The sequence below is a fragment of the Fusarium falciforme genome, chromosome 6, assembly GCF_026873545.1.
Source record: "Fusarium falciforme chromosome 6, complete sequence".
Lineage (NCBI taxonomy): Eukaryota > Fungi > Ascomycota > Sordariomycetes > Hypocreales > Nectriaceae > Fusarium > Fusarium falciforme.
Window position 1 is genome coordinate 3,763,672 of NC_070549.1, and position 24,875 is coordinate 3,788,546.

Genomic DNA, 24,875 nt, shown 5'->3' on the forward strand with positions numbered 1-24,875 from the left:
AAGTTTTTCCTAGCTTTATCTTATATTATCTTAAGGGTAATATTAAAGCCCTTAGTATATATATTATTAAAGAAAAAAATAGCCTAGTTAGTAAAAATAACCTAGAAGTAGGCTATTAGTTAGTTATTTATGCTATACTAGTCTTTAATAATAATATATCCCGCGGGGAACTTCTTTTTACTACTTATAGCTACGCCTTAGTTTTGCCTAGCTTAATGCTTAATAAATTACGCTAGGGTATTATTATTATTATCCTCTATCTCGTCAGAGTAGCCTCTCTTAGATGATTTTGCTTATAAATAGCTAGTGCCAAAGGGAATAGGTATATTATTATAGTTTCTAGAGGTGCGGTTAGTTTACTTAGTTAATTAAAGGTAAGACCTAAAGATAGGGGTAGAAGGCTAAGTATTATTAATATTATATTACTTTTAGACCTAGTTATAAAAGTTAGTAATGCCCTTAGCCTCTCTAAGCTCTTTTAGCTAATCCTTTGTGGCTATAATAAGGTTATTAAAGACCTAGGGCTAGGTAAGCTAGTTAATAGCCTCGGAAAGGATATAGGCTATCTCGGCTAACCCTAGTATATTACTAGTAATATTCCTTTCCTTAGGCTTATAGTTACCCTAGAGCTAGTTATCTTTTTTCTTAAACTATCTACTTAGGCTATAGGGCTATCCTTATGCTATTGCAAATATAGAGGTAGGGATAACTTCTAGCTCATTGCTATTATTATTTATCTCGGGGAAATCCCTAAAAAACCATATACTTAGGATATATATAATAGTCCTCTATCTATATAGAGTAGATAGGACTAGTATAGAGGGCTAGTTATAGGCAATAAGGTTATTTTTTTTTACCTCTAGGTACTTAAGGTAGTTATAATAAAGGTTTCTAAAAGAAAAGTAAAGTCCTTACTATAGGTCTAAGGCGCTTATAATAGGGTTATAGCTGTCTTAGATAGCCTAAGCTTAAAATAAAGTATAGATAATAGGGTTATGGCTAATCTAGTAGCTAAAATAACTAGCCTTCTAGGTATTAATAATGCGAGCTTCTTAATTATAGATCTAAATAGCTTAGATATACTTATTATATAATAGATTACCTGCTAGTTTAGTAATAATATAAGAGAATAAGGCATAGTAGGTTAAGTCTTTAGCTAAGTAGGCTTAGGTATTATAGGGGGAAAAGCGCTTAATAGGCCGCGGTTTATTTATTATAATCTAGCTATATTAGTAAAAAAGAAGAAAAGATAGGTTTAGAGGAGCTAAGGGAGAAAAAAAGATAAAAGTTTAAGGATTAGGCGCGCTAGTTTATTATTATTATAAAAATATACTATTAGTGCCTAGGTAATGCCTAATTATTAGACTAGCGATATTAACTATGCATTAGCGGGGAAATTATAAGGAAATCCCTTAGACTTCCTTAGGAATTCCCCTATATATATTTATACGGCTAATTTAGCCCCCTTTTTATTAGTTCTTTTATTCTTAGTATAGTTAGTTCCTTTATTATATATCCTTATAGTAAGTGCCTTTAGTCTAGTATAGAGGGTATTCCTTTATTCTTAGCCTATATTTCCCGCATATATCTTAGATTTATTAATAAGCGCTTAATTTTTATCCTTTCTTTATTTAAATTTAGCTATTACTTTTAGTATATTAATAATATCCTTATTAATCTAATTATTAAAGTTACTTAGGTATCTTTTTTAAACTATAAGGTATTTTATCCTAGGCTTATTATATTTAAACTTTTTTTGCCTTATATTAATAATTTATTTTACTTTAAAGTATTAATAATTATCTCTTTATTTCCTTATATCTTTCTTAATTATTATAAGGCTTAGTTATTCCCTTAGATCCCTAGTAGGTAAGAGGTAAATAATAAAGATTACTAAGTAAATAAAGAGGTTATTCTCTATATTAAGGCAATATATTAGCTTTCTTACTTACTTAATAATATAATAAGAGCTAGTTTATTTTTCCTTAAGTTTCTCTACCTTATTATCTATTACTTTATAACCTTTTCTTAGTTATAATAATACCTAGTCCCTTAGTTTAAACTAAAAGGGGTAATACTTTTTATTATAGGTATACTTTATAGTAGCTTAGGCAAAGGCGATTAATAGCTATATATATTCCTAGAGTATAGCCCTATTAAGCTAGTTTATTATATTTCTTATATATTAGAGGTTATTATTTATTCTTTGCCTAGTAATAAATTTATTAAGAGAGGTTTAGATTATATTAATATAGGTATTATTTATAATAAACTATAATAATATAATTACTACTATCTATAGGGCTACTAAGTTATTATTTATTTAGTATTATAAGGTAATCTTAATAGCCTAGTTATGCTATTTTATAGCCTTATTAGACTATAGGTGCTATGCTATAGATATATATAGCTTAGTTCTTATAGCGGCCTAGAGTATTTATTAGAAGGCGCTAAGGAACTTTAGATCCTAGTCTAATATAATTACCTATAGTAGGCCCTAGTTATACCTCCTTAGCTTATTTATTAGGGATAGGGCCTATTATTTCGCTATAAACTCTATATAGCCTAGAATAACTAGGGATATATAGCTAAACTTATATATAACTATAAGGAAGGCATTAAATATATTAAAGCTATGGTTTATTTATAGTTACTTTTTGCTAGGGATATTTAATAACCTTATAATAAAATCTATTATAATAATATAAAATAGAATTAATAGGGTTTAGATAGGTATTAGTTCGCTAGGTAATATACCTTTATTAGTTTTATTTTATTTATAAATATTATATTATTTTTATATATCTTTAACTTTATAATTAAGGCAATTAATTATAAAGGATTTTTAAAGTTTTTCTATTATTATTTTAGGGCCTAAGTAGAACTTCTAGTTATATATATCTTATATTAGGTCTATTATAGTTTAGTTAGGAATATAAAATTAGTAGTAGCTATTATGCTTAATTAGGTATAATAAGCTATGCTAATAGATAAAGGTAAGGCTATCTTATTTATCTTAGTCTCTTAGTTATTTAAGAATACTTTTTTATTATATGCTAGACTTATATTACTATAAAATAGCATTCTTAATAATAGGGCTTATTAATACTTCTAAGTAATAATAAATAGTATTATATAGTCCCCTAGTATTTTATCCTTAGTTAAGCTTTCTTTTATTATTATCTAATAGTAATTAGGCCCCTAGTAGCCGCGAGAGGGTATCCCTAATTAGGTTAATAATCCCTAGTATATATTAAATTATAATAGGATATTAGCTAAGGTATTAGGATACTTAGATTAATTAGTTATTTACTTATAGGCTTAATAAAAATATTATAAGCTAGTTTATAATATTATAGATAGTAATATAATTAATAAGGATTTATATTTTACTAAATTAATTAAAAAAAAATATTATATATAACTTCTTATATACCTATACTAGGCATATAGTCTTTAGTTCTATAGGCTAATATTATATCTTAGTGCTTCTTAGGGCGCGGCTTAGGTATAATATTAGCCTAATCGCTATGCCCGGGATATAATCTATCCCGTTCTAAACATAAGAGGGATTTAAATAAAAGATCATAGCTCCTAGCCCTTATTTAGATATATCTAGTATAGCTAGAAGCTCTTAGTCTAGGTTAAAGTGCTATATAGCGCTAGTATTAGCTAGCCCGCTAGTTATATTAGCGAAGGCCTTTTTTTTCTCCTTAGTATTCTCTTATATTATTAAAGAAATATACCCCTTGCGCTATTAACTAGATTTTAATTCCCCTAAATTATATCCCTTAGAGAATAGCTTTACTTTTTATCTTTATAGTAATTTAATCTAGTTAAAAAACTAAGGAATAAGGCTTTAGAGCTATCTAATTATATTAATCTAGGTTTTTAGATTAACTAGGGTTTTAGGGAATTCTAAGTTATATAAGACTTAGACTTATTTATTAATATTTAATAATCTTAGATTATTTACCTTAAACCCAAGTAGTTATATTAATAGGTATACTAGGAAGGATTTATCTACTAATAGAGTTATATTTTAGTCCCTAAAAAGGGTAAAAAAAGCATAGAGGTATTAAAGGTATTCTTTTATAGTATTTAAGAAGATTATAATATTATTAATAAAGGCTATAATATACTCTCGGTATAGTCTTAGGATATTATCTATAAACCTTTATATATATACTAGTAAGTTTTTAAAACCTATAAGGGTAACCTTAGATTATTCTAGCCCTTAGTAGCTAATAACTATAAAATAGTCTTAATATTTTATATAGATAAGGAATTAATAAAAGAAGGATTTAGTATTTATTATATTAATATATTATTTCCCCTTAAGTTTGCTTATTACTTCGCTTTATAGGGGTATTAGGTATATATTAGTAAGTATAGCCTTATTTAGTGCTTAGAGGTCTATTATAACCTTTCTTTTCTTCTTTTTATTAATTACCCGCTAGACTATAAATATAGGGCTTATAAATAATATAAGTTCTTATTAGAACTCTATTTAGTCCTAGTTATAAAAGGCTCTAAAGGTTTTATCTAGGAATTTCTTAGCCTTTAGGCTAAGTAAGTATAGTTAGGACCTAAGCTTTTATTAATATTAGTTATTAATAAGTAAGATTTTTATTTACTTATTTTTATTAATAATAATTAGTCTTATATCCTCTTATAGGGTTAAGAATTCTATAAGTAGCGCAAAGATTATATTAATAATTAGTTTACCTTAGTTATAAATTTATACTCTTAGGTTAATAATAATCTCTAAGAGGTTTTTTAATTAGGTAATTCTTAGCTTAAGTCTTAGATCTAGCTTAGATTATTAAAGCTAGTTATTATACGGGGGGCTATCTAGTCCCTAGGGAACTATGGTTTTATAAGCTAGCTTATACTTAGCTATATATCTAGTAGAGCCTTCTACGAGGAGCATAATAAGTCCCTCGCTAGGTTTAAGTACTATTACTTACGAGAATATCTACCTATCTAATATAATATCTTTATATACTACTAGAAGTTATACCTAGTGTTTTTCTTTAAAGCGCTTATTAGTATTAGCTAGCCTTAAGATACCTATCTTCTAGCCTTAATAAATAATCTAGGCTTCTAGGGATTTATTATAAAAAAAGATATTATTAGTTTCTTATATTATTACTAATATATTACCTTTAATATATAGTTTAAAGAAGAAGTTATTACTTCTTTTTACCTTATATACTTTTATAGGGATATATACCTTATTATAAGCTAGTATACTAATAGCTACCTAGGCTTTAATTTATTAGGCGCGGAATTATTTAGATTAGCCTAGGGTTATTAGGACTAGAATCCCTCTAGCTAATCTAATGCGGATATAATTCTCGCTATTAAGGATATCTAGTCTATATAAGGTATTAAATTCTTATCCTAAGAGTAATCCTATGCTAAGTTAGTCTATAATCTAGGCGCCTATTCTAGCTTTAGCTATGGCGGGCTACTTATCTTTTATTCTAGGGATATATAGGGTAAACTTAGCCTATCTAATAGTATAAAATTACCTTATTCTATAAAGAGTAATAGTTTAGGTAAGGTCTTATTATATATCTATTAAAAAAGAGAGGAAGTCCTATTTAATAACTAAATATCTAGCTCTTATATTAATATAGACTTTTCTCTAGGTTTTATCGCCTAGGGAGTTTATAATTTATATCTATATAAATATATAAATAGCTAATTAGCTAGGTCCTAGTATAGCATATATAGGCTTATATTTTATTATAATAATAGAGGTTAGCTTACTATATACTTTTATTATAGATTTTACTTATTATTTATTAGGTATAAAATTTATAATTTCTAGGATCTTAGCTATTAGTAGGGCTTTTACTACTAGGTTAATTATCTCTTTATTTAGTTTATTAGTAGTATTATAATTAAATATTACTTAGGCAAAATATATATAGGTTCTTTTACTCTTAATAGTAGCTCATAGGGTAATTTATTATTCCTTAATAAGAAAATATCTATTTTTTATATCTTTTTATGCTTTTTTAATAGCAATAAATACTTAAGTTATTAATATAAGGGCTTAAGAAATATTTTACTAAGTATTATTCTAGGAAAGCATAGCATTATATATATTCCCTATATAATCTAAGGGTTAGTAGCCCTTAGCTAGGCTTACTAGGTTATAGTAGTTACCCGGGCCTATTTAGGCCTTAGATATATAAACCTGCCTAGTATCCTTATTAGCTCTTTTTAAATTAAGAAGGCAAGGGGTCTATATAATCGCTAGGGCTATAGGTTAATAGGTTAAGGTACTCTTTTAGTTAGCCTAATCTCTTATTATTACCTAGATATAAATATTTAGTATCTTTTATTTATAGTCCTCTATCTAGTTATTAAAGGAGTCTATTAGCTGCGATTAAGGAAAGCTTTCCTTTAGGTAGTTATTAAGCTAGATATAGGCTTATATAACTAACTATAGGTTAGGCTACTTAGCCTTTATTTCTATATACTTTAAGGAGGTTACTTAGCTATAAAAGTCTTATTCCTTATAGATATTATTAATAGTAAATCTTTCTTTAAGTAGGGCCTAAAGTGCTATATTTAGTCGCAGGCGGAATTATTTATAGAGAAAGTCTTTCTATCTCTAGAAGCTCTATATATCCTATAATATATATCTTTTATTTATATTAATATTATTAGTATATTATTCTAGCGCTATCCTAAGGAATAGGGATAGGATATTAGGTATAAGGGCCTTAATATACTCTTAGCTTTAAGTATAATATTAGTTAAGGGTATTAATAAATTATATTATACTTTAGAAAATTATATAAGTGCCTTAAATAATTACCTTATTATAAGTCTAGTTATAATTATTAGCTAATTAAAATTTTCTTATATCCTTAATATAGAAATAAACTTAGGGTTAGTAGGATCCTTATATAATACTTATTAGTTATTTTATTTAGTCTAGGCTAAGGGTATATAGCGCTAGTAAGGGCTATAGCTAGCTATTATTATTATTATTATTATTTAGGCTTAGGCTTTAATAGATTTAATCTAAGGGAATAGAATTAATAGGTAGCTAGTTATTATTATTATTTACTAATATACTCCCTAGTTATAATAATAGTTATATTTTTATACTATCTTAATTACCCTTATTAATAACTAAGGCTTACTAGGGAGCTATATTTTGCCTTTATAATTAGGCGATTATTATCTTATTATAGTTACTAAAAGGTCCTATTCTTAGACCTTTTACTATTTTAAAGGTTATAACTTAGGTAGCCGCTATAGGTAAGCCTAGGGAGTTTAACTCTTTTAATTTAATTTATAATAATTAGTTTTAAAATTAGCACTAAGAGGTAACCTAAGGGATACCTTTTAAAAGTAATAAGAATATTAATAAGTTCTTATACTTATTAGTTTATTTAAACTAAGTTTTAGGTCTAAGTGCCTATAAAGGTAAATAGAATTTAATAAATTAATTAAATTAGATTAGAGCTAAGTAGTTCTAGTTTAGGGAGAATTATATAAATTAATTAGCGAGGGAATTATTAGTTTCTTAAGACTTATAATAAGGTCTTATTTCTAGAGAGGCTAGTCTTAATAATAGGAAATACCTAGGAAGTATAAGTAATTATTCTAGCTAGGAGGCTATATCTTTATTTATTTACTTTTATAAGTCCTCTTAAATATATATATATTAATAATATATTTATTATTATTTTATATTCTTAGCTATAGCTATAAGCTATTTTTCCTAAGAGGTAAGTAAAATTATTTACTTTATAGCCCTAAGGTATTATTATTTAATTATAGATAGAGAGATACCTCAAGAAAGTTAGTTCTTAAGATAAATAGAGTCTATTACCTATAAGTCCTTATATTCCTTAAGCTCTTTAATAATAAGATCTAAAAAGCTCTATAGGTATTTACTAGTTTTATATACTAAGTAAAAATGCCTTCTAAGTAGTTCCTCTTTAAGTATAAATAAGAGAGAATAAGGATTTAGTAGTAAATAATAGTATTATTAATTATTATTATTTATAAGAGAATATTATTAGAAATACTTATTTATCTCTTATTAGGCCTCTTAGAAGTTATAAGTCCTTAGAGAAGGTATAGATTTCTAAAAGGGATAATAATAAGGTAAGAATTTAATAATAAATTATCTAATCTACTTAGGGGTTCTTATAAGAGATTTCCCTAGGAATTCCCTTAGGTTTCCCTTAAGGATCCTTTAGGGAATTCCCGGGGAATTCCTAGGGATTTCTCTAGGAAGTCTCTAGGAAAGTAGGTCTAAATTTCGGGGAATTCCCGGGGATTTCTTAGGGATTTCCTGGTCACGTGGTTCCCAGGGATTTCCCTAATAATAAAGGTCTTACTTCTTATAGCTGCCTAAACTAGGATTTTAATAGCTAAGACCTTTTATTATTACTTAATAAGAATATTCTTAGGTAGGTTAAGAAAGACTAAGTTGCTTATTTTATTAGGAAATAATACTTTTTATACTAGCTATAGGTTAATAATATCCTTTTTTTCCTTATTTATTATAAGTAAATTCCTTTATCTCCTTATATTTACTTTTTATAAGGTATAAAAAAGATTTATTTTAATCTTAGTCCTTAGGGAAAGGTTTAATTAAATAGTTTTATTAAATCTAGATTAAAAAGAGGTAAAATTTATTTATAATTAATATTTCTTATAATTAAATAACTTTTTAGGGTTTCCTTAATTACTTATTTCTTAACTTTTATATTAATTCTTAATGCCTTATGCCTTTTAAGCTAGTAATAGTAATTATATTTATAGTTTATTAATTAGTAGTATAAAAATATATTCTCTTATTTAATTAATTAAATTACTTTTAATAATATATCTTAGTTATTATAAAAGTAAAAATATTAAATATCTTATATAGGGGTATTAGATTTATTAGAGAAAATAAAACATACTAACTATATAGCTAAAAATCTTTTAATATATCTTTCTTTTAATAACTTTTTAAAGAGAGATTTTATATACTTTTCTATAATCTTAATATTATAGAAAATAATAAGGGTAACTAATTAATTAATAATAATAATAATTATACTAGAAAAGAGAGCCTTAAAGCTCCCTTTTCTTAACTTACTTAGTAAAAAAGATAATAATAGTTAAAGGTCTAAGGCCTCTGACTTCTTTTCTATATATAAGAAATTGCCTAATAGCCTAAAATGGCTTAGTACCTATTTCCCCTAACTTATTAGGCTTTTATTTATATTTTAATAAGTTTTTATTTAAGAATAATTATAATAATTCTAATAATATTTATTTTTTATTTTATAATACTTTTATTTTTTTTTAATTATTTTATATATATTTTAATCTAGACTTATTACCTCTTAATTACTAGGATTCTATTAGATTTATTATTAAGGTAAGGTTATAAGGGTATAATATTATTAACTCTTATTAACCCTAATAAGGGAAGATTCTTAGCGCCCTTATAGATTAGCTCTAAGAAAACTATTTTCTAAGGTAGCTTATAAAGAAAGCTTTAAAATTATTATAATTATAACTTCTTAGGTTATATAAAGCTAAGTAAATAAAATAGTTATATTATATTAAAGCTTATTAAAATTAAAATAATAATATTAGTAATAAAATATAAAGAGTTATTTTATATTACCTAGCTAAAAGGCCTAGGGTATATAAACTTATTATTTTATAGGCTTATATAAAGCTATATAATATAAAAAATAAAAAATAAAAATAAAAAAAATAGAATAATAAAAAAATAAATATATAAAAAAATAAGAAAATTAATATAATTAAGTATTTAATCTTATAATATTTATAATAAACTTAGTTTAATTATATAAGTTAATAAAAGTATATAGCTTATTTATTTATATTACTTACTTATTAAATATATTACTTAATAATAAGAGATTAATTAATTAACTAAAAAAAATATAAAATAATAAATTTTTTATATATTTATTTATTCTTTTAACTTACTTATTAAGTATATTATACTATAACTTATATCTATTAATAAGCTTAACCTTATAAGGTATATATAACTAAAGTTAATATTATAGTATTATTAAATTATTTATAATATATAATTTAATAATATAAAATACTAATTAATTATTAATATAACCCTAACTAACTTAATATAAAACTTATATTAATAAATCTAATTAGCTAAAAACATATTAAATACTTAACTTACTTTATTAAAGATTTAAGTTAAGTAGATTATATTAATCGCTATCCTATCTTAGAGTAACTCTAACTATAATCCTTTATTTATGTTTTCTAAGGTATTCTGCCATACATATCGACCCTTAATCTTTGATCTAGTCTCCCCAGGCCATACTTCTTAGCTATTCTTCTCGCTAATATCCAATATCGCTCAAGGCATTGTCTCCGTGCCCTTTTACCAAGATGAGTGCCCTCCATCAATGACAAGGTTATTGCCCGTCATATAGCTGCTCGCATTGCTCAGCAAGAATAGCGCAGCTCCCTTGAACTCTTGCGTCTCCGCTAGCCGACCCATCATAATCTCCCTCTCCCACTCCTCTTTCAACCCCGGTACCTCTTCAAAGTTCTTCTGCACCATCGGGGTCAAGATATGGCCAGGGCTGATGCAGTTGACTCTGATTCCGCCAGTCCCATCTTTCTTAATGGGACTCCATTCCATTGCCAGGTTTCGCGCAAGCTGGATAACAGCCGCTTTGGATGAGTTGTACACGGGGGAGACCAGGCCTCTGTTGGCTTTGAGACCTGAAATGCTGGCAATGAGGCAGATGCTACCCCGGCGCTTGTACTTGAACATTTGCTTGGCTGCTGATTGAGCAGTCATGAGGACGCCCGTGTAGTTAATGTCGAGCATGTTGGCTACGTCTTTGGCTTTATAGTCCACCGAGGGTGTGATCTGTTGAACACCTGCTGCGGCTATAACGCCGTCTATGCCGTGGTTTTCCTCCGCGATGGTGGCCATAAGATCGTCGAGGGCGTCCTCGTCTTTGACGTCTTGCTGACGGTAGTGTAGGGAGCCGCCCCATTCGGGCACGACTCTTGATTTCGCCTCACCCCACCATTCATCCGGTGATTCGGCTCGATCCAAACAATAGACTGTCTCATAGTAAGCTCACTATCGCGTTCTAGTCAGGTGGTATGAGCGATTTGCGAACCTTTTCCACCGGCCTCAACAAGACTCTCCGCCAAAGTGAGACCGAGTCCCTGGGCGCCTCCAGTCACGACGAAAACTTTGCCCGCCAGGTCAAAGTCGGCGAATCGTTTCCGGCCGACATTTGTGGCCCGTGGTAGCTTGAGTTCGTTGGCGGGATTTTCCCTGGGATCGGGATTCCGGGGTTTCTCGCTGTTTTGTTGCGAGGTGTGAATTGCCCTTTGGGAGAGTGGCCCGGCAATTCGACAGGGTCTCAATTGAAGCCTCCATGCACGTACAGGTAAAGACACCTTGGTTGGGATAAGGCGTGCCGCTCGTTCAAGGATAAGCGCGGACATGTTGCCTGGTACTGTGGGAAGTAATTCTCTGGGGTAGATTTAATGTTAAAGATGCGAATATTTCTCAAGTTAATAGCCGTCACTCCAAAAAGGCAGTTTGAGTTGAGATGATCTTTATCTTTAACTAAATGTTTCCTTGTTCCAGTCTCCTAGCGTTCTTCCCTGTTTTGTAGAATCTGACGTGTAGCTGACGTAAACATTACCCCCAAATGCGCGACTAATAATAGGTGGGCACCCGCGCGCCGATACATCCTTGGAAGCTACACTTCTAAGCGACGGGAGCGGTCAGAGGCCAGCCTTCCGCAAGGGTCGCCACTTGTCAGACAGCGCCTCACTAGGTCACTGATGATGAAAGATGATATTAAGATGATCTTGAGTGTATTGATAGTTGTGCTTGTGTCCGTTCTCCTTGTTCTTTGTTCTCCCTCGTTGCCTTTGTATCTGAGGGCTCTCTAAGGTGCATGATAAGCATGCCAGTTAAATAAGCTTGCCGGTTAGTAAGATTTATACCTTAAATCGCGATTTTAAAAAATCTTAAATATATAAACTAGACCTAAAATAGCTAAATACTTAAAATTCGGTTACTTAAATAATAAAATATATAAAAGATTTTTTCTAAGATTTTTATTTTTATATAGTTATTAAAAAAAAGCTTAGTTATATTATTATTTATATATATATATATATAAAATATTACATAAATTAATTATATATATGTAAAAAGATACTATTTAATTAATCTTCTTATAAAGAATTTAAACTTAATTTTTTATAAATATATTAACTAAATAGCTTATTTTAAAACCTTTAAATTTATATTTTTAGTTATATAATATACCTAACTAGCAAGCTTATTTCATTATTATATTTATTATATTAATACTATCTTAATAACTAAGGTATTATAAGGTAATATCTTTCCTTAAGATAGCTATTTATTAAAATACTTATTTAAGAAACCTAGTTATATACCTACTATAGGTTTAAGAAGTAAAAAATACTTAAATAGTAAAGCAATACTAGTAACCTATCTTAAATATTATTATATTATATAACTAAACTTAAGCTAAGAATATCTTATAGTAGTTTAATAATATTACAAAACTTAAACCTTATTAATTAGTATTCTTATGAGAGCATAAGCTAAGGATGCTCTTGTCCTAGTAGGACATAGCACGGATAGAACAGCCTGCTCTAGCTGGGTAAGAGACAACTTAGTTCGGCCGCTCCGTAGTCCAAACAGAGGTATTCTAATAAGGTAACAAAATTGATGACTTTTGAGCTGAAAGCCTGGCCTCTTCCTGTTACCTTCTGAGCTCGATGATGTCGTCAAGGCGCGGCGTGTAATCGCCCATATGCATTGAGTAGCCTGCCAGGGAGGTCACTCACAAAATTGAGCCGTATATATTAGGCTCCGGCCCTTGTTCCGGCGAAATAGCCACTGAGGTAGGTGGAAAACTCCTTGACGACGTCGGGGTCCATGATGGGGTGTGCAATGCGGAAGAGAAGCCATGCAGAGCAAGCTTTATACAGACTAGCTCGGGAGAATCTTGGAGAAGTAATGCATCTACCTGCTCAACGACCTTGAGAAACTCGTAAGATCTTTTCACCACCATCATGATAACATGGTGGAGATCTGTTTTAATATTGCTTGGGTTATTATCCCATGAGTGCCCACAAGGCTGCGACTAAGTCACGACGAGGGATCGGGGCCAATTAAAATGCATCAAATGAAAGGTACGTAATGCTACACCTAAATTACATAGTGATAGAAGTCCCAACAATCTTGGCCGTTACAAATCGCGACATTGCATAAGCGGCAGCCGTAGCAAGTCTGCTTTGTACCCCGCTTGTACTAAGGCTATCACGTGGTCAAGGTGGGGCGAGGTACGCGTTGCAGCTTTGTGGGCACTCATGGGATAGAGGTGCACTGAGTCATAAAAGTTAATCTTTTCCTAGTTCCTAGTAATATTTCATATTAATTTCTTAGATATCAGGGAAAACTGTACAATATAGCCTTTTCTCTATCACTGATTCCATAGTATCTCGTTTTTCCTTAACCCGTGTGGCGGGATGGGCATATAGAGGAATCAGGAAGTTAATGATCTGATAATCTCTCGCCGTTCACCATATGACGCAATTATGCCGGCTTTAACACCACAGACAGCAATCCCAGCAGTTTACAAATTTGCATCATCATGATATCATTGTACGACTTCGGTTATTGATATAGAGTTCCACTCGTGGCCTCGACTCCCTGGCAATGGGCGTCAAACTCAATCAGAACCCCAGTTACTATCGGCAAGTTTGTTTTTACTGCTTCCATCATGTCACCCACTAGTCTTGTCAAGGCCGCATGGCGAGCTTCGGCCTGTGTGCCAAGGGTCTTTTCTCGATCCTTGTCAACATCCCGCTCGCTACGAGCTCCTGGGCCCATTCTCTTGGAAGAGATGGAGAATGGGTTTGGGTTCGTCCGTCACAATGCGCGCCCGCCAAAGCCCAGGTCGATTGGCGTCACAGAGATTCGGGGTCCTTATTACTCGGCTATGGGGAAACGGTATCTGCAAGATGTTCTCGAAACGTAAGGTTCTCTCTTTCTAGAACAAGGGAGTATTGGGACAAACTTTGGTAACTGACAGGTGCTAGAATGGGGCATCATGTAGATGGCCTCAAGTTTGCTGGCGGCTCCTTTGCTTTGTTCCCTGAAGATAAGCTCAAGGAACTCATTGACCTTGCCCACCAACACGACGTCTACGTATCCACGGTATCTATGCTACCTCCGTCAAACGCGTGCACTGCCTAATATTCTGGTGATAGGGTGGCTGGATGGAGCACATCCTTCTACAGTCTGATCCACCTTGGGCTGTGGACCAGTATCTGAAGAAGTGCAAACAGCTTGGTTTCGATGTGGTCGAGATTTCGGCAGGATTCCTGTCCATCCCACAAGATGACTGGCTCCGAATAGTCGAAAAGGTCCATTCAGAAGGCCTCATCGCCAAACCAGAGTGCGGAATCCAGTTCGGAGCAGGAGGTGACACGGAAGCCTCGGAGCTGTCGTCTCTGGGGACGTCAGATCCTTCTAAGATGATCACAATGGGAAAAAGGTTCATCGACGCGGGCGTCGAACGCATCATGATTGAGAGCGAGGGCATCACGGAGAATGTTGCAAGCTGGAGGACAGACGTGATCCAACAGGTCCTGAAGGAGCTGCCAGGGGAAAAGGTCATGTTTGAGGCTGCGGATCCGAAGGTGTTTAACTGGTACGTTCGAGAGTTTGGGGGCGACGTCAACCTATTCGTGGACCATTCGCAGATTGTGCAGCTTTCTTGTCTGAGAGAGGGCATCTGGGGGCAGTCTGATACTTTTGGATCGGTTGTCAACTATAGATCGTGAGCTAGACGTCCACGCTGGAAGACAAGTATGGCTTGCGGTTTCAATGGTGGACTAGTATTTGCACAAGTCGCCCTTCTGACTATGCGCGTTGAAGATGGCATGTTGCCAAGGGATAACTGCTGTGGGCTGTCTTTAATTTTCTCAGAGGGCTCAACCAGTTTCATGCCTAGAGTTTCTAAGATATCATGCGTACGAATTGACATAGATAGCTTCGCCAGAACTATTGGGTGGACATGGGAAGGCATTACTCCAAGCTACTCTTGGGCGTCGAGTCATAGCCTGGTCTTTCCTAAGCCACTTCTGGTTCGAGGATGACTACGACATCATGATTAACAAGGGGATTTTTTGATAAGAGACACCTTCTCGGAGAAATATGGAGAGGATACCTCGGTATCGAGGGAGACTTGCTTGGCAATGTCAATGTTCTCATGTTGACGACAGACGACAGCTTGGGTGACGCAGCACATCCATTTGTGTGTCGAAAATGGTAATTGAGAAATACTCATGATGTAAATATAGCCGCACATGCAGCTCTTTGTTGTTTTAGCTTTGCCTCACAATAGCATCATGGTGGCTTCACCCCACACTGCAATCCTGAGGCAACTTTGACGTCATGGGTATCAGCGGCCCATACATTATCAAGGCAACTGGCCCGGATTGATTGACTTTTTTGCGAGTGTCAGAGAAAACAAACAAGATCATTCCTTGCATTCTCGCATGGCCTCTCCATTCCTCGTCCGTCGACGCGTTCTTCAGCCCACCTTTATCTGGATACTCACCAGACCATACATCTTTAGATCTTCATTCCACGTCTGCGCAAAAATGTCTGCAGAAGGTGGTCAATTCAAGCCTGTTCCGGAGAAGCAGGCCCAGGACCTTCCAGGGTGTGTCCGCCCTGCTCTCTTGGTGCTCCATCTTACCCGCTTGTCTAACTGCGCCCTTGCAGCACAGAGAGGGACATGAAGCCGACCAGCGAGTCTACAAAGCTTGAAGGCAAAGACAAGTTCCACGAATACCGAGCTGCCAACAAGCTCCAAGATAGTAAGGCTCTGATCACAGGCGGAGAGTAGGTTCTTGACACTCAATCTCTCCCTCACGCTGCTGACAGACCCAGTTCTGGAATTGGACGGTCTGTCGCCGTCCTCTTTGCGCGTGAGGGTGCAGATGTGAGTATCGTGTACCTCCCAGAAGAGCAAAAAGACGCCGAGGACACCAAGAAGATGGTTGAGGAAGAAGGCCGCAAGTGCGTGCTCATCGCCGGCAACCTCATGGACAATGAGACGTGCCAAAAGGCGGTCCAGAAGCACGTCGACGAGTACGGTAAAATACACATTCTCGTCAATAACGCATCCAAGCAGATCATGTGCAGTGACTTGAAGGATATAGACTTGGATAAGGTCGAGAGCACCTTTCGCAGCAACATTCTGCAGATGTTTGCCATTACCAAATATGCTCTTCATCACATGGAGACTGGCGGCTCGTGAGTCAATGGCGGTCTCTGTCTTCACCTTCCAGGACTAACATCTGCAGAATCATCAACTCGACGTCCACGGTGGCCTTTAGGGGCACAGCCTCGATGGTCGACTACGCATCCACCAAAGGCGCAATCACGTCCTTTACCCAGTCCCTCGCCAAGCAGCTCGTTTCAAAGGGCATCAGGGTAAATGCGGTTGCTCCGGGCCCTGTGCATACCCCCCTTCAGCCGTCGTCCAGACCAGCAGAGCAGATGGAAGGGTTCGGCCAGGGGTCTCAGCTCGGTCGTCCTGGACAGCCGAGCGAGGTTGCACCCAGCTATGTTTTTCTTGCTTCTAAAGACTCAGAGCTTTACTATGGGCAGGTTCTGCATGCTTATCCTCTCGGGGATTAAGCATTAGCTAGACCAATAGGTATAATAAGAGTTATAATATTATACTATAATTTAATATAATTACCTAGGTATTAAATATTAATCGTAAGAGCCCCGAGGCTTATACTAATCACGCCATCACGAATTGTTCCGGCTTGGTCCCTCGTAACAGCGCTATAAGCCCTATAGGCAGTTGTCACACCTTCTCTAATTGCTACAATAGCGATTATGGCTCAATCGTCTGCCCCGTGGCGCAGCGGTCAAGGTACCCGCAGCTGTGACGGGTTGTCACACGAATGCTCGTCAGAGTCCTTTGGGACTTAGCCCTACTCGCCCTCGCCCGCTGCGACCAGTGACGCCACCTAACTCGAGGTCCTACTCCTCTCGGGGCTGCTTCAGCCAGCTTCCAGAGCACGCTACAATCACGAGGTTCCGCCACAACTCTCCTCGCAAGTACTATGGGGAGTGTGAACGGAACGGAATGGGTCTAATGCTGCTGAAAGATGAGATGTGCTACTGCGCTCGCCGTCTCCCATGTGCTTCCTGACGACAAGTGTGACCTCGGCTGCCCCATGAATCCCGAGTTTGCCTGCGGTGGCCGCCAAGCCTTCAGCGCCTACTATACGTAGTTTTCTTTTCTATATTCTAATACCATGCGCGCAGAGAAACTGCCTTCTTTAGAGCTTGTCCTTGAAGGGCTATGATGCATCTCGGAACGCCTAAATCAAATGTAATCCATGCTTACTCACGCTTCCTAGACGACTGCAACTTCATCAGCAAATGCACCAAACCGTAAGAGCTGCAGACAAACAGCACAACAGTACCAACACCTGCCCATCCGTAGTAATAGTCGTTGAGGTTGATGGTCCGGAGGTAGTGGCTGCCCTTCGTGTAGGGGCACGCCTGACAGCCCGAGGAGGCGCTCGGATTGATCAAGTTGGCCCCATGCTCGTCCAAGTATGGATCAAGATACTCTTGGCAGGTTGAGCTGGGTGGGGGATCAAACACAGCGAGTTCTTCCTTCTTGCACGTCACGTCGGTGTCGAGGATGGTAAAGGTAAGAACACTTCTAATCAGATAGGTGGTCGGACTTAGGTAGTACATCCAGTGCCTCCAAAATACGACGATTTGATCATACGGAACCAAGATTCCGTATAATGAAACTATCGCGCCCACCCGCAACGGGTTGGCAAGAGATGCGAACATGGCGTTGGGGGAATGTGCAGCGATGAACTGCCCAACACCCGTATAGAGCATCTCGTAGACGAGGGCGACGAAGAAGGTGGCACCGGCAGTTTCCGACGCAGTAGAGAACCCAACGGTATAATACCAGCAGACAAAGTAGAGAACTCCACAGATAACCAGGTATAGCAGCTCCGATACAATCAGTCCGGTAACAAGAGCTTTCCAAGAGTAGATGCGTGCTTTCTTCTCACGATCGTCATAAATAATACGGCGCTTAATGAACTGTGGCTGCAGCTGGCTGATAACACCTGGGGCAATGAATAGCCAGACGAAGACGGTAAAGAGGCGGGGTTAGAGATCACTGACGGCATCGCCAATCTTCCAGTATGTGAAACCATAGAATAATCCTAGCCCGACGTGGAGAAGAATCTTTTTATTGATGTAGGCGTTGTTGCGATAAAGGGCGAGATTCATGCGCGACAAAACAACTCGAATCTGTTCGTTCATAGGCGCAGCGTACTCGTGCCCGTCATCGTAGTTAACCTCATTCCGCATGGCTACTTCAAGGAGAGAGTCGAGCTCATGAATGACTTCTATATGCTCGGGAGACTCAAGCCAGACCCGGTTCCAATCTATGTCAGAAATTCGACCAGATACAACTTCGATCATATGTTCAGCTAGGTTGGCGCTAGGGGGACAAGCCGCGCCGTGGCGTTCAAAGTATTGCCAAACAACCTATCCATTGTCCCCGATGTCTCCGAAGTAGGCAGTTTTACCTCCCCTTGCCAGGAGAAGGAGACGGCCGAACTAGGAGAGCAGCTATGAAGACGGCTGGTGAATAGTAACCAATACTCCTTGACCGGCGTCGGCGAGCGTGCGGAGGAAACGGATAGTATTAAAGAGTAATTCAACCTCATAGTATACCTAAAGGTAGATTAAGGCAACCTAGCAAGAGAAATATAGTTATATATATAATTAAGCTATTATAGTTAATGCCTTTTAATATAAGAGTTAATATTAAATATACTCTATAGATATTTCTATACTTAATACTTTACCTTAATAAATCTTATCTTACTAAGAATATATTATTAATTAAGAAAAATAAAAAAGTTTTATATACTTTTTATTTTAATATTACTTAATTATTATTATTAATAATAATAATATAATATAAAATAATAATTTAAATTATTAAATATATTTTCTTATTAGATAACTTAAGCTTAGAAATAAATTAATATAAAATTATATTAATATTTTTTTTTAATATATTAACCTTAATATAATAAAAACTTAAAGTTATCTTAGATTACTTAAAGTATATTTATCTTATAAGATTATTAAAGCTAAAAAAGGTCTATATAGCCTTATAGTTATTATTAGACCTTTAAAAATTAATTTAATTTTTTTTAATTATTATCTACTTAGGCTTTATATTATTTTTATATTTAATAAATAAGTTTTTATTAATTATTAAAAATAACTTTTAAGTAACCTTATTAGGTATATTAAAAATAATTCTTTTTTATATAATAAAAAATTAAAAATTTTTATTATTTTAAAATAATAAAAACTATAATTATAAAAGCTTTTTTATTTTATAAAATAAGTTTAAGTAAAAAATTAATAAATAAGAAACTTAACTTATAAGTTTTTTAATAAATAAAATAAGATTTTAAATAAAAACTTAATAAAAAGCTTATTAATTTTATATTAACTAAAGTTTTTATAATAATTATATGTTTCCCAAGGGATAAACTAGTCATATTAGGTTTATATTAGCAGAGAGTACTAGGCATAGTCTAAGCAATAATAGGTATAAGTTATATCTAGTAATATACTTAAAGGTATTAAGTATAACTAAGTTATATTAATAGCTAAGATAGCTACTTTATAAGAAAGTATAATAAGTATATTTTATATACTTATAATTATTTCTTTAGACTAATATTCTATAGGTTTAATCTAGGGTAAGACTAATATATTTAATATTTAGTCCTAAGACTAATATAAGTAATATTTAGTCCTTTTAATCCCTTACTAAGTTAAAGTATTTTTACTATACTTCCTTGCCTAGCCTATATTATAGTTATAATATAAGGTTCCCTCTCTATTAGTCTTATTCTTAAGACTAGTTTTAGCGACTAAGTATTATCAATAAGTAACTCTAACTTATAAGAATCTCTTTCTACTAATGCGATATTAGGCCGAGTTTCTAAGCATACTTCTTTATAAAAACTTTCTAAAGCACAAAGTCTTTCTACTTATATTAAGGCTTTTAGCTCTAAAATTATACCTTATACTTATTACTTCTACTAGGGCTTATCCTATAAGGTAATCTCTAATTATTCTAATTATTATTCTAATTATATTAACGCAAAGGTTATATATAATAGGGCTAATATGGCTTCTTTTTATAAGTATATATTAATACTTCCTCGCGGCAGTTAGCTAATTTTCTATAGTCGCGAAAAATATCTAAGAGCATAAATATCTAGAAGATAAGGAGGCTAAGGCAGAGGTTACCTTAGAGGAGGTAATAGCTAAGCTTACTTATATCCAGAAATAAAAAAGGTTACTTAAGGCATATAGTAATAAGGCCTTTAAGTATAGCCTTTATGCCTTAGAGGAGTTAAGTAAGCTCTATAAGGAATTATTGATTATTATAGAGGTATACTCCTTTAGGGCTATTAATTTAATTAATTAGAATACTATTAGTCTTAATAAGCCTATACTTAGCGTTATTAGTAGAAGTTTTTTAAAAGGTATTATATATTAATAAGGTATTCTAGGGGTTCTTATATATTTTCTAAGTCTAAGTAGCCTTTTTATTTAATAAAATATATTATTTTATTATTAATTTTATTTATATTAAAGATAGTTTCTATAAGATATTTTTCTAACTTATTAACTTCTATCTCTAATTTATTATTAGTCTTAACTTAGATAGTTTTTTTTATTAATTTAAGTAATAAAATATAAAAAATTAAGTAAAGCTTAACCTTAGGTAATAAGTTTAGTTTATAATTATATTTTAAGATTTTTTACTTAATTTTATAAGGTTTAATATACTTATAGTTAAGTTTCTTATTTTATTATTTTATTTTAATATTTTTTATTATAAAATAAATTATATCTCTCTCTAAGAAAATTAATCCCTTAATTCTTTTCTTATTAATATATTTTATTATTTTATTTTTAATAAATTTAAGTTCTATTTATATTTCTTTATATAAGTTCTTTAATTAATTACTAATAAAGATTACTTTAGGGTTAATAACTATATCTTTTATTTATTAATAGGTATCTAATATAAACCTAAAGTTAATATAAGCTAATATAATCTTTATACTTTTATTTATTACTATATTATAAGCTAATTATATAGCTAATAGCTTCTTAACTTAATTAGTTTATTTATAATTAATATAATATTAAAGGTATTATTTTAGTATTTAGTTTATATATTTAATCTACCTTTTTATCTCTTTATAGTAAGCTATAAAGAGTTTATAATTAATTCCTAAGTATTCTATAAGGCTTTATTAGAATTTAGAAGTAAATAATAATCCTTAATTTATAATAATTTTAAGTAATATATTATATATTTTAATAATATAAAAATAAAAAAGGTATATAAATTCTTTAGCTATTATTAATTCTTTATAAGGTATAAAATAAGAAAATTTTATAAGTCTATTTATAATAATAAGAATATTATTATAAAAGTTTCTAATAACTAGTTTTTCTAATAGGGGTAGTTTTATAATAAAGTCTATAATAATTAAGTCTTATAGCTATTATATAATTAGGAGTAGTTATAGTTTTCTATAGGGTTTATAGTATTATGCCTTAGTTTTTATATAGAGGTTATATTATTTAATAACTATTATAATTATTTTCTTTATATTAGGGAAAGTAAATATTATCTTAACTTATTTTAGGGTTTTATTAATTCCTTAATATCTATATAGCAGGTAATTATATATTTTATATATAAGTTTATAGTATAGTTTATTTAGAATTTATTATTTATTTATCTTTTTATCTTCTAGGAGTTATTTATTATATTACTAGATTTATTCTAGGAGTAGATTACCTTATTTTACTATATAGGTAGCTATATTAATTTAATAGGGTATCCTTATAACTCTATCTCTTTTATAAATTAGTATTTTCCCTTATTTTAGATATATTTATAAATAATATAATCCTTAGCTTACCTATAGTATTCTTCTAGGAAGTCTCCTTAGAAGTACTTATTAATATGTCTTACTAGTCTTTTTAAGTATTTATAGTTTATGTTATAAAATTACTAGATAATTTATTCCTTATATTCCTTTTCTAAGAGATAGGTCTACTTCTGGCTTACTTATGCGGCTACCTTATAGTATCTTTCGCATTAGAATATTCTTCTTTATACTTTAGCCTAGAGTTTATAGTCATTATAATATTATTATATAGCCCGGGTTATTTCCTCTAGGTTCTTATAATATATAACTTAGTAGTAATAGTAATTAAATATAGTTTAAAATGCTTTATTAGGGATAAAGAGTTTTTCTTCGTAGGTCTATAATCTATCTTTTTTTTATTAATACCCTCGTGCGTAGTCAATAAAGTCTATAACCCATTATCTATATTTCTTAATAAGTATAAGGTACTCTAATAAGGGTACTAGCTTCTATGTTTATCTAATAGACTTCTATTTAAGGTATCCCTCTAGTATAAAATATAGTAATTACTCCTTAGCTTTAATCTTTCCTATATCTAGATTAGGTTATTAGCTAATAGTATCTGCCCTACTGTTTTTTATTCCTTTAATATGGATAATAATATAATTAAATTCTAAGAGGTATTTTATATATTATAGTTATTATCTACTAAGTTCTTAGGTTTTTGCGAAGTAAGTAATATTCTTATAATCTATATATACCTTAATCTAGTATTTACTTCTAAGGAGATAGTATTAAAATTCCTTAAAGGTATTAATTATTACGAGGAATTTTTTATTATAAATAGGGTAGTTAAGTTCTACTCTATATAGCTTATAGGAATAGAATACAATAGGGTATAAAAGTCCTTTATTATCTCGTTATCTAATCTAGGCGCCTAGTATAAAGTCTAAGGCATTTATTTTAAGTTTAATCTATTAAGATAGGTTAAATATCCTAAGTATTAGTTTACTTAGGATAAGTTTTTTAATTATATTAAAGGCTTTTCTTACCTTATCCCTAAATATAAATATTTTATCTTTTTTTATAAGGTTAATTAGTAATATAATAATCTTCCTAAATTATTAGAGGAATTTATAGTAGTAATATTATATAATCTAGCTATAAGGGTACCCCATATAATGAGTCTAGCTCTTAAATAGTTAGATCTAGTAGCTATTAGATAGAATTAGCAACTTAGACTTTAGATTACCTTTATATGCCTCTTTTATATTATAACTTATATTTCTTTTAATAAGATAGCTGCTAGAATTAGCTATTTACTCTCTGCTTTTAGTAATACTTTAACCCCTTATTAGAGCTAAGAGATCTATAATAATTAGTAGTAATTAATACTTCTTTTAACTTAACCTATGCTTTATTTAATAGACCTAAAGTTAAAAATAAGTAAAATACTAAAAGGAAGCCTTAATTCTTTTTTTTAATAATACCTATTATATATATATCCCTAGTATTAGGCTAGATAAAATTAATTAGCCTTATAATAACCCTAAGCTTATTGAGGTAAGACTTATTTAAGTAGTTATTATATAAAATAATTATAAGATTATTAGTAAAAGCGAAGCTTATAAAGGCAGATTTTAGCTACTTATAATAAATTTAGACTTTTTTTTTATAAAACCTAACTTTTTAATATAAAAAATATATTTTTATTAAACTAATAATACTTAAAAACCTTATAGAGCTTTCTTACTAAAAAACTAATAGATCTAATACCTTTTATAGAAAAGCGGCCCTAATTATAAAATTACTATTATATTATTAGAATATAATAAATCCCTATTTTATTAGAGAAGCCTAGGGAATTACTAAAAAGATTATTAAGAGGGCTAAATAAGAGAGAATATTATTATTAAATAATAAACTCTTAATTTATAACTTATTAGTAGATATAACCCTTAAGTTAATAAATATAGTAGCTAGATCGCCGAAGGTAGCCCCTTTCTAATAACTAGAAAAACCTAGGGAACTAATATTATTAGTATTAATACTAGAGAAGTAAAAGACCCTAAAATAACTAGCGCTATTAGACCCTATATAAAGCTTTAGCCTTAATACTCCTAATGCTAAATACCTTACCGCTAAGGACACTATTATTTACTAGTTTTTGCTTAACCTAATACTAAGAAGATAGAATTATCTTATAATCTACTAACTATATAAGCAACTAGAGATATAATAGCGCTAGGATTTAGCTATAAACCCATCGGATTTAGCTGCTAATAGCTATATACCTTAATCTTAGCTAGGGGCAACTAACTAAGCTAGAATAGGGTTATAAGGGTCTTATAGTATAGTGAGGTAAATGCTGATTTTAAATAAAATAAGATAAGAAATAGAGGATATATATTAATGCTCTTTAACTACCTAATAGATATTAAAACTTATTAAAAAGGGGTATAGACTTAAGCTTAAGGACTTAGAACCTATTAGGTTATAGGTAAATATAACTCTAAGACTATTAAAACTAATACCTCCTTAACTAATATAAGGCCTATAGCCCTAGTTATAATAACTAAACTTATTAAAAAGAAAATAATTTTTAATACCCTTATTAGAAATATTACTATAGTCTTATATAAGAGGGTAATACTAAAGGTAAAATAAACTATATCTATAGATATTATATTTAGCCTTTCTAATAATATATCCTACTAAGTAATAATACCTTTTATATATTATAATAGCTATAATACCCCCTT

The 24,875-nt window shown here is 31.7% G+C and overlaps 3 protein-coding genes across 3 annotated transcripts; 2 read left to right on the top strand and 1 right to left on the bottom strand.

The window, feature by feature from the left end:
* Positions 1–10,423: 10,423 nt before the first annotated feature.
* On the bottom strand, positions 10,424–11,514 carry NCS54_00872500 (Hypothetical protein; the record flags this gene model as incomplete). Its single annotated transcript, XM_053154100.1, has 2 exons — positions 10,424–11,121; positions 11,181–11,514. The coding sequence occupies 2 exons, from the start codon at positions 11,512–11,514 to the stop codon at positions 10,424–10,426; spliced, it is 1,032 nt and encodes a 343-aa protein (XP_053010075.1).
* A 2,327-nt stretch (positions 11,515–13,841) lies between these two features.
* NCS54_00872600 (Hypothetical protein) lies at positions 13,842–14,907 on the top strand (the record flags this gene model as incomplete). Its single annotated transcript, XM_053154101.1, has 3 exons — positions 13,842–14,095; positions 14,161–14,278; positions 14,332–14,907. 3 exons carry the CDS (start codon positions 13,842–13,844, stop codon positions 14,905–14,907), a joined length of 948 nt encoding a protein of 315 aa, XP_053010076.1.
* Positions 14,908–15,729: 822 nt separating this feature from the next.
* Positions 15,730–16,774, top strand: NCS54_00872700 (Putative oxidoreductase YhdF; the record flags this gene model as incomplete). Its single annotated transcript, XM_053154102.1, has 4 exons — positions 15,730–15,791; positions 15,854–15,973; positions 16,022–16,387; positions 16,438–16,774. The coding sequence occupies 4 exons, from the start codon at positions 15,730–15,732 to the stop codon at positions 16,772–16,774; spliced, it is 885 nt and encodes a 294-aa protein (XP_053010077.1).
* Positions 16,775–24,875: the final 8,101 nt, after the last annotated feature.